Source organism: Miniopterus schreibersii (assembly GCF_964146895.1).
Source record: "Miniopterus schreibersii genome assembly, chromosome: 4".
Classification (NCBI taxonomy): Eukaryota; Metazoa; Chordata; class Mammalia; order Chiroptera; family Miniopteridae; genus Miniopterus; species Miniopterus schreibersii.
In genome coordinates, this window is record NC_138105.1 from 96,862,012 (window position 1) to 96,872,872 (window position 10,861).

Consider the following 10,861-nt stretch of genomic DNA (forward strand, 5'->3'; position numbering starts at 1 on the left):
TTTCAGAGAGAGGCCCTGCCGGCCCTGTCTGTCCACTTCCAACACGGACAGAGGGAGAACCTGGAGATCCGCAGGCCCAAGGCCAGGAAGGCAGTTAGGAGACCTGGGCAGGCCTAAGTCAGCATTGACCTTCAGAAACGCCTGCTGCTTTTGGGCTCATTCATCACTGCAGCGGCCTGTGGGTTTCTGGGGCTTGAGGGTGGGTGAGAGGGGCGAAAACGATTCTGAAGAACAGGTCCCCCGCGATGTGATGCTGTTCTGAGGAGGGGTGCTTGGCCCGCTCGCTGGGGCCCTTTTCCAGGATGTGTCAGCGCTGCAGTTTGCAGGTGCGAAGCTGAGGACATGAGCCAGGCCACTCGGACTGCTCCCTGCAGCGGGCTTGCTCAGCAGCCGGAGGAGGCGTTAGAAATCCGTGCCTGGCCCATAGAGACGGGCAAACGTGGGCACCCTGTGTAAAACCGACGCGGCACCTGCTTGGGCACGGGTTGCTGATGGAGCAGCTCGCAGCCGAAGGGGCGTGTGCCCTGGGCTGCTGTTCGCTTAGAAAAAAGGAGTTACACGTCTGAGCTCATGCGACCGAGAAGGACACAAGATTGTAACGGTGGACCTGAGGCAGGAGACTGCGGTCAGGCGTGAGAAAGACTCGCATGGTCTGTGCCTTTTAACGCAGCTCGGCCACTTTCTCATCATGTGTGTGTATTACCGCTTCCAAAAAAAGTGAAACCCTTTAATGCTGCCCCGTACAGCTCTTTCAGAATTTGGGGAGTAACTCTAGTATCCCCCGTGTCTTGGTGTGGTTTTGGAAGCTTGTTGGGGACCCTGGGGATGTCCCTGGGCCCTTCACTTGGAGCCTGAGCTCTTGGGGTTGCTTTTCTTTGGGAATTGGCTCTAGGATGCGCAGGTTCCAGTCTTGTCCCCCGCGCAGTATGGCCCAGGGCCAGTCTCTTCCTCTCTCTGAGCCTTCATATCTACACCCTGAACATGGGCTCGTGCCGCGTCCCCTGGGAGTGCGCAGTCACGAGTGTCTATTAATGCTCCCATGGCAGGCCGTATAGTAGATGCCCAGCAAACACCCGCTCTCTCTCCTCACCCAGAATGCATCTCTGACTGTGGATGGATGGATGGATGGATGGATGGATGGATGGATGGATGGATGGATATGATGAAATAACACTACTACTACTAGCAGTGATGGCGGTGATCGGTTTCAGCATCCATCCCGAGGGCTCACCAGTCCAGGCACCGGCTGTCGGGAATGTAGCAGAATCAGCAAGTGGGGCTGGGAACTTTCTCTCTCTCTCTGCAGGAAACTAAGGGCTGGCCCATTTGTTCCCAAGCCACCAGACCTTTCAAGGTCTTTGTGCTAAAAGTCCTAATAATGAGCTAGTGTACTGTTGCCATTTTACAGATGGGGAAACTAAGGCAGGAAAAGGTTAAGGAACTTTACCTCTGTGTCCAGGGACACAGCGTGCGAGCCCTTGCCCACTACATGGCGTTGAGACAAGCCCAGCTGAGGCATGCTCAGCCCTCATTCAGGACTCGGGGGGCTGACTCCCTGCCTTACACAATAGCTTCTGTTACCTCCCGTGTGCCCAGCCCCAGGCCGAGCTCTGGAGCTTGGAGCTTTTGCTTTCTGGGATATCAGTCTAGTAAGAGGAACAGCCATCAATAACCATTAAAATGTGGGAAGTGTTCAAATGGAGGCTGGGAACACAGAGGAAAGAGTAACCAGCCCCACTTCTGGGGACCGGGTGAGCTTCCCACCAGAAGGAACATTTGAGCTGGGCCTCGGCCTAGAAGGATGAGTAGGAGTTCACCACACAGAGGATGAACATGGAGGAGGAGGGAAGATGGGAAAGTCATTCCAGGCAGAGGAACCACAGCAGCAAAAGAACAGAAGTGAGACGCATATTTAGGAAACAGCATGTGGATCGGTGTGGCTGGGTGGTTGGATGTTTGAGGGGTGTCAGAATATGGGTCTGGAGATGAGCTGAGGGCCAGACCCCTGGATACTTGTTATATCCTGCCCCAAAGAGTGACTCCAGAGCCACAAACGCAACATCGTCAGAGGCCAGGCAGATAAGGGCAGTACAAGTGGAGTGGGCCAACCCTGGCGCCCTGTTCTACTCTCTGCGTTTCCGACGGGCCCTTCTCTTGAAGTGCAGAGCTTGGTATCCTCGTTTCCCTACTTTCAGTGGGGCCACGGGCACAATGTTGATGGTACCATGGCAACAGACACGGCCTAGGAATGAGGGAGGCAGGAGGGAGTGGTGGGGCCTGTGGCAAACTGATGAGCTCAGACCCCATGTGGGTACAAGGGCTTGAGTGCTCTGGAGTAGCCAGAAATCTGGACTTTTATGGGCAATCTCCAGACTGTTCAGGGCTGACTCCATATTTTAAAACATGTCCCTCTCAAGCCCATTTGTGGGCCAGCACTTGGCTCCCGTGTCTGACTGACCTCTGCATTAAAGGACTCTGTGCAAGAACGCTGGGCCGCCCCTCGAGGGTCTGCCTGGGAGGAGGCTGGTCCGCACTGGAGAGTCCGATCAGCACCAGTCTCCCTTTCTGGGAGCGGGGCTGCTTCATATTGAGATCAAGAGTAGGAAGGGTGAGCAAGGGGTGTCCCTCGCACCCCCTGTGAGCCCCTCTTCCCTGAGGGCGGGGGGGGTCTGCCTTCCTCCTCAGCGCCCTCCACCCTCACTGTGCGTGTCTGTGTCTTGCAGTCTCCGTCTGCTGCTGCCTCTTCATCTTCTTCCTCTTCCTGTCGGAGCTCACTGGATTCATAACCACAGAAGTGTAAGTCACCCCCCCCACATTCCAGAGCCTTCCCAGATGAGAAGGGGCGGGGCTCCTCCGAACCTTCCAACTCCCTTTCCGAGCCTGTGGCACTGCCGCTCCTCTGTCTCTGAAAAGGGATTTGAAGTTAGAGCCAAAGCGAACGCTGCTTCCTTAAAGCTGAAGGGGAAATTCGGGTCCAGTTCTGTGGGGAAGGCCCCCTGGGTCCCCAGGAGGAGAGAACTCAGTTGCTCTCTGCCATCCCTTTGTTCGGCCAGGGGGCTTTTCCTCCCGCTGACTCATCACAGGGTCATTTGATGCTAAAGCTGGGAGAGTTCAGAGAAACTATGCAGCTTCCCATTCGAGGGGGCGAGGCTGTGACATCAGGCCCGGCCCCCTCGGCTCAGCCCCAAGCCCCCTGCCCTGTTCCCAGGCCCACACTCGGTGAGGAATCAGTGTGGGCTTCCTGGCAGCAGCTGACGCACTGTGAATCCGTCTCCAATTCCTAGTAAACGCTCTGGGCTGCGTGCAGTGCAGATGCCAATGGAATTATTTAGTCACGGCCTCGCTGGATGTCCCTCTGAGACGGAATTGGACCCAGGAGCATCCTGCCTTGGCCCTGGGCTTGAGGCCTCCAGACCTGTCTGTTTCCGTGTTTACAACCTAGAAAGTGATCACAGGCCTAAGCCCTGGCCACTCACTTCCCTGTCCAACACTGGAATTTTTTTTCTCACTCATGGAATTTCTTCGTTTCCTTTGCCACCCTCTCAGCCATAGGACAGTGGGAAGCTGGAAACATAGCTGCTTGGTCCCAGGTGGGCCTTGTTGCTGTATCAGCATGACCACCATTAATCCTCAAACAGTCATGGGGGCCATTGTCCTCTCTCTACAGATGAGGAAATTGAGGATCAGAAAGGCAGGGGACTTGCCCACAGTCATGCAGTTAGGAGGTGCCTCCTGAGGCCTTCTTGTCCCACCATTTTTTGTTTGTTTGTTTGTTAAATATGTTTTTATTGATTTCAGAGAGAGGAAGGGAGAGGGAGGGAGAGATGGAAACATCAGTGATGAGAGAGTCATTGCTTGGCTGCCTCCTGCACTGCCCCCCCCCCCCGGGGGGATCAAGCCTGCAACCTGGGCATATGCCCTGACCAGGAATCAAACCATGATCTCCTGGGTCATAGGTCAGTGCTTAACTGCTGAGCCACTCCGAGCTGGACTCACCTCCCCTTAACTTGTTTCTGGATGTAGCTTCCTGCCTCCACTGGTGTGAAAGGGTTTGCCTTCCCTGTCCCTCTGATCTTTTTTAAATCCTCTGGCACCCAAGCCCAGGGGTCCTCATAGAGTGCTGGAAAGTGTACTGGACAAGGCAATGGGAGACCCGGGGCCAGGTCTCTGCTCAATTACCACTGTGCTGTGTGATCGTGGGCAAGTTGCCGAACCTCTCTGGGTCTCAGTATTGCTGGCAAAACAAGGGACAGTGGATCAGTTACACTCCCTTCCAGGTATGGGGAGGCTTATCTGTTCCCCAGCACATGACCCCCGATCATGCAGGGGCCAGAGAAAGGACTTTGTGTTCCCTCCATACCCAGCCACTAATGGGGGATGTCCTGTCTGAGTTCATGTCTTCCCACCTGCACATTTGGGCCATGGACCTCTAGGGGTTACCCTGTCATGAGTTGGAGGTGGCAGCAGGGAGATCAGTAAGAGATTGAGACCTGCTGAGCCAGGCACCTGCACCTGCTGGCCCTCGCCAGACTGCACCCCATTCCCTGGAAGGGGGGTTGTTATGCAGGCCCCTCATGTTCTGAGCAAGATGAGAGGGGTACATGTGTGACAGTAACAAGGAGGGAATCCTGACCATGTCCCAGGCACCAGGTAGGTGACCTTTTATGTTCCAGGCAAGGTTACTAGCAGGTGCAAAGGCCCTGAGGCAGGAATTACCTGGTGTGTGTGAAGTGCAGATAGGGAGCTGGTGTGGCAGGAGCCAGCAGGGAGGGCAGAACATGGAGCAGGTTGAGCCAGGCCAAGCACACTGCCCTGCATTAACGGAAATCATCCTTGGTCCTGAGCCCCAGAAGCCAGGGGCCAGGTCTCCTTACTCACTGCTATGTGGTTCCATGCTCAGAGGAGCCGAAAATGCTGGCAGTGGACACAGATGGTCAACAAGCAAACAACACTAGAACATATCAGTTGGTGATAAGGGCTCTGAAGAACAAGGCACAGCAGGGTAGCAGATAGAGAAGCGTGTGCTATTTTGTGAGGCTTGCACAAGATTACAGGCACACCTCGGAGATACTGCGGGGCTGGGTCCAGACCCCCGCAGTAAAGCGAGGTGGCATCTTCTTGCTGGTGGGGGGGCCTTGCTTTCCATTTGTGAAAAACACAACTCCCATAAAGTGCAATAAAGCAAGGTGTGCCTGAAAGGAACTCATTGTAGGGCTGGATATCAGTAGATCCTGTCTCTTCATGCATTTACTTATTTCATATTTACCCATCCAACACTAAAAAGGTGTAAGGCACTCAGCACCTGGCATGTGATCAGCCCCCCAACAACATTCATTTCCCTGTCCCCTCCTTTGAGTTAAGAACCGGCCTTCCTCGCCTCCTGCTCACTTTGTGGGGGCGGCTTAGGAAGCCTGCTTTCAGCTCAGCTCGTAGCGAGCTGGGGGGGAGCTGATGCAGCGGCCCCAGGCAGGCGGGTAGTGACGTCAGAGCCTGCATCTGGAGCAGGTTGGGGCCCTGGCTGCTGGGTGAAGGGCCACTCTAGCAAGCCTGGACAGCTCCTCCTGTGTACCCAGGGCAGGGCCCTCCTTTTTCAGGAGCACAGTGTTCCCACTGCCCTGCCCCCTCCCCCCCTCGGGCTTCCTCTTCCTGGCTCCTGAGGGCACCCTGGACGCTCTGGTCCCACCGGGTCCCTGGAGAGGAAGCAAGATCAGGGTGAAGGAAGAAACCAGAACAAGAGGCCATTCATTGGGTGTTGCCCGCGTCCAGCCCTGGGCTAACAAGCACTTTTCCATTTGCAGAGAGTGGCTGGGGAGAGGAAGGGAAGTGGGGACCAGAAGAGAGATGTGTCGGGGCCAGAGGCTCTGTTTACAATGATGCAGTGACCCTAATGTCCCTTTCTATCTGTTGCCACATAACCGTAGTATGGAAGTTGCCCAAAGGGAGTCTGCAAGGGTGAGGATCGAGGACACCACAGAAAAACCGAGAGGGAAAAAGATTGCTCCTTTGGGGTCTCCCCTAAATTAGAATCTTGTCTGACCCCTGGGGACCCCTGTCAATTCGGGAGGAAAGGAAGGTCACAATTCTTTTCCTTTTCGGAGCAGCTTGCCCTCCCTGGCAGTTGTGTGACCACAGTGGGTCAGCCCCCCACCCTCCATGAGATTGTAACCCAAGGAAATGAGGTCACCACTGGTTGGATCAACATTGCTCCAACCCTGGCCTGTGGTTATCGGTGACATAAGACGCTATTCTGGCCTGGCCCAGTGGGAGAGAGGCCTGTTTGTTTGGGTGGTTGGACTCCAACCTGGGCGCTGGACAGGCCGTTAATTATGCTTGGGAAAGGGCCCCCCAGGGTGCTGTGAGGCCCGACTTTCCAGGGGAGCACACCCTGCCCTCCCACCTCGGAGAACGTAGCCACAGAACATTCCAGCCTTTACTGCCAGGCTCTGGCTGCTCCTAATTATTAACCTGATAAGGATTTACAATAAGAAACTGCAGCAACTGGAACTCTCCATCGGTAATTTGTAGCATAATACAAGTCATTATAATTTCCAATTCTGATTTTATATAGTAGGTGACCAGGTGCAGGCCACCCAGGATAGTAATTTACGATGATCAGCTCATTTAATCATCACAAAAGCCCTTGAAGTAGGTACTGCTGTTAGCGTTAGCCCCACTTTACAGCTGGGGAAACTGAGGCACCAGGAGGCTAAAACCACAGTGAGGCTAGTAAGTGGTAGAGCCAGAGTCAAACCCAGGTCTGTCTGATGCCAGAGCATCGCCCAGCCTGCCATCCCACCCCTTTCTGTCCAGAGCATTTTGGCGCCCCAGGCGCCTGGAGCCGCCACTTCTTGGTCAGAATAGTTGACTAGGACTTGGATGCTCCCTCCCTGGTGAGGGGGCCGAGCAGGCAGTTGGGACTCCAGGAGGCCATTGCCCACCCAGTGGGAACTTGGGGTTACCTTGACCCATGTCCTCACACGCTCCCCTAGTGGGCCCAGAGTGAGGAGGCGAGTGGCTTAACCAGGAGGAGGAACCGCCATCTCCCTCGGAGCCACTGCTGGGGGCCAGGGCCGGGTAGAGAGCCACAGTTGTCACATGACGGAGCAATGGGGGCCCCTTCAGTGACAGGATCAGGTTCATGCCTCAGAAAGCTCACCTCTCATGAAGAGGTGACCCCGAGGCCAGGGCCCACGTGAGGAGGCTGGCAATGACCTGGGGCAGAGGGGCCGAGGGTCCTAGGGTGACAGCTGTGGAGAAGGGGTGGGGGCAGGACTGGGTGTCTGCGAAGGGCTGATTTGGGGGCGTTATCACCTGGTAGGTAACGATGCACTTACACCTGGACTGGGCAGGATGTGAAACCGAGAGCTGCTTATCTAACCTGCGCCTCTGCCCTCCCCTCCCACCCAGGCCCTTGCTCTGGGCCTCACTGCTGTGCAAGTTTCCATCAAGTCCAGTTATTAAGCATGGAGGTCAGCGACTTTGGGCAGGAATCTGAACTATTCAAGTGCTCTTTTAAAAGCAAATAAAATTGTTTTCCATGGATGTCATCCGACTCACGCCTCAGCCGAGAATTTCAAGGCCCTCCATTACATTCCACCTACGCTCCCCCGACACACCTCCCCAGTTCCTCTCTCCCGCTCCCTACATGGCCAGGCTCATCCCCCCCACGCCATCCGCCAGACTCCCTGACGCTGCCTGGCGTCCCCCACCTGGAATGCACCCCTCACTCCTCCACCAGCACCGTCGGTTACCTCCCCCGTTCATTCCGTCTGCCGAGATTGTGAGCCCCTGCCCTGTGCTGGTATCACAGAGCCCTCATCTTATGGGGGAGTCAGGTGCTGCCACCCATGGGGTGTGGCAGAGAGAGGCTTTGGGGGCACAAACAGAGTGGACCCCTGAGCACCCCCATACGCTGTGGATATTATATGGGCCATGGGTGGGGGTGAACACCTGGAAATGATCAGAAAGATGGTGACTCCTGCATCACAGGTCTACTTGGGGGACACTTGCCGCTCAGTTTTTCATTGATTCCTGTCCCATCCGGTGTCATTCAATGGAAAGAATATGGCACTGGGCTCCGGGGGCCCTAGGTTCAGATCCAGCCTCTGCCTCTTCCTGGTCGCGCGACCTTGGCCAGTCTTTATCTGTCTCCCTTCGGGCCTGGTTTTATTCTTGTGAAAAGAGAAAGGTAACCCCTATTAAACCCTGGCTTGTTCTGCGTTTTAAATGAGATACTATGTGGAAGGCCCAGCATAGTGCCTGAGACCCTCTGGGAGCTCAGAACAGGGGCATCTCCCCTGATTAGTTGTAAGCAAGGCTGGCTTCCCTGCGGGCCTGAGGAGTCCCCAGGGCTGTGCCGGGCGCCTTACACACGTGGGCACGTTTGAGCCGTACCACAGCGCTGTGCCCTGGATTCTGTTGCTACCCTGTTATTATCAACTCGGCAAACACTGGCATTAATAACAAGAGTAGTGCACACTTACTGAGCACTTACTATTTACTGAGATTGTGCCACATCTGTGATTGCCCCCGTCTTACATCTGGGGAAACCAAGGCTGACGGAGACGAAGACCCTTGGCCAAGGTCGATCAGCCAGTAGGTGGCAGAACCGGGATTTGAACCTGAGAGCCTGGGCTTCCACCGTGATGCCTTCTACCGAAAAGGGCCTGTGCCGCGCCCTACAGAGTTAAGAGAGTGACACAGCCCTGCCCGGGCAGCCTGCCACTTCATGGCCAGGCCTCGCCCAGCCCTGGGAAGCAGCCAGCACCCCTTGCCCACTTCTGTCCCCCTCTCTCCTGTCTTCCCTCCTTCCTGTTTTTCTCTCCTTTTTTTATTGAGGCGTATATAACTTAGAGGTGGCAAAGTGCACAGGCCTTAAAGATGGCCCTTGAAGACTGTTTGCCTGTGTTTACATGACACCCACATCACTGTCGCCCCATCAAGACAACACATTTCCACCAGCCAGAAACTACCTGTGCCCCTCTCACTCAGTAACCCACCCCGCACCACTATTCTGACTTCTGTTCCCATCAAATAATTCTGCCTGTCGTTAAACTGCATAGAAAGTTCTACCAGTTTTACAGTTGAGGAAACCAAGGCTCAGAGAGATGAAGTGACTTGTCCTAGTTCCCCCAGCTTCTCGGTGGCAGAGCCAGGTGGTGAGCCCACCTCTGTCTGTCACTGCCCCAGGGGTCTTCTCATCACCCTTGCCAGTGACAGGAAGAATCAGGCCCATCAAAGTCCCCAAACAGTGGTGAATCCGTAAAAAGCATTTCTTTTAGCTCCAAATGGGCTTATAAAATCACCTTTGAATATCAGTTCAGCCCCAGGCGAGAAGGTTACCAGCCTTGGCAGGCACCTGAGCTGTGGCTATGGGTGGGCTTGTGAAGCTGGCTGGCGGGCGGGGAGCCAGCAGCTGGAACGTTTGCCTTGGACTCTCTCAGGAGGTGGCTTCATTGACCTCACCTGGCCGGCGGGTGGACAGGTGACTGAGCCGTTTATCCCACAGCCCGGGGCCTTGAGGAGGGCGCCTGGGAGCAGCCGGTTCTAGCCTTGTGTGAGCAGATCAGCCCTGGGCCCCGCGGTGAGTGCGCTTTCCGCCCTCCCAGCTCCTCCGCCCCTTTGGGCAGCAGGGGAGCCTGGGCCCCTGGGCCCCTGGGCTGGGAGAGGCCTCCTGGGGCTCAAGGGTGAGCTCACCTTGGCACCACACCTGAGCTGAGGTCACCCGCCCAGGATGCCAGGGGTGACATCATCCCATAATCCCTCAGTGCTGCTCGAGGCCCCGCCTCCCAGGTGGGAGAGGTGAGGAGCTTCGAGGAAGAGTCTGGCTGGGCTGGGAGGGAAGCCGGGGGCTCTCCTCCGTGACCATCCTGTTAATCACCCCGCAGTTACTCAGCAGCCCTCCGAGCTGCGATTGAAGGCCGGGTAGAAACTGGGTGCTGAAGGGTAAGGAGGGGCATTGGCTGTGGGGAAGTCAGTCCTCCGGCATAACTTCCCCTGATCCTGTTTGCTCCTCCCTCTGGCCCATTTGTTCTTCCTGTTCCTCCCTAGTCTCCTCACCCCACACCCTGTGGCCTCAGCGGGCCAGGGCCCCCTCATGTTCCCCCTGGTGCTGAGGACAAGAGGGAGGGCGGCAAAGGGAGCCCGGGGGCTCAGGCAGAAGGCAGACCGGGGTTGGGATTCCAGCTTAGCCATTTTCTGCTGTGTGACCTAGGGGATGGGACTCACCCTCTCTGCGCCTCCATTTCCTGCCTTTAGAATGGGGGTCAGGGCCTTTCACAGGGGCAGATGGGACCACGTGAATGCACACAGACCTGACTGGGCCCAGCAATCTGAAGGCTGAGCTGTGCAGGTTTCTCTCTCATTTCTGGGAACATTCTCGACCCCACAAGTAAAGAAGCCCCGGGTGTGACTGTGAGACCACCATTTCTTATTAATTGAGCACCAGCTGTATCACACTAGGGGATGGAGCACAAAGACAGGGTCTTAGTAAAGACAAAATGCCCTGTCCCTGGCCTGACCCATTCTTTGCCAAAGAAGTGGCCACTGACAAGGCTCACGGAGTCGGGTTGTTTAGGGCCACAGTCCTTTATTTCACAGCCTGTGCACAGGACCCAAGGGGTTGCCCCAGCACTGCCCATAGCTGCCCACCAGGCCAGCCCGTAGATTCGCCCCCCGCGTGGGGAGTTATCTGGGAACCAGGCTTCCCACATGGCTCCCCAGGGATGTCTCCAGACACCTTGAGCTCCAGTGCCTTTCCCTCCCACCCATCCAGCTTCTCTAATGCCCGAGTGCCTCCCTTGACCCTCCCTCATGCTCCATCTATCAGTAAGCCCTGCCTGATCGAGTACCCCCACCCTCC

The 10,861-nt window shown here is 56.0% G+C and overlaps 1 protein-coding gene across 1 annotated transcript in view; it reads left to right on the forward strand.

Moving 5' to 3' along the window:
- Positions 1-10,861, forward strand: part of ERGIC1 (endoplasmic reticulum-golgi intermediate compartment 1) — an 83,114-nt gene that overhangs the window by 44,653 nt on the left and 27,600 nt on the right. The window contains exon 3 of the mRNA XM_081133934.1: positions 2,724-2,796. Within this exon, the coding sequence (XP_080990060.1) occupies positions 2,724-2,796 (73 nt within the window). The remainder of the gene's footprint in view (positions 1-2,723; positions 2,797-10,861) is intronic.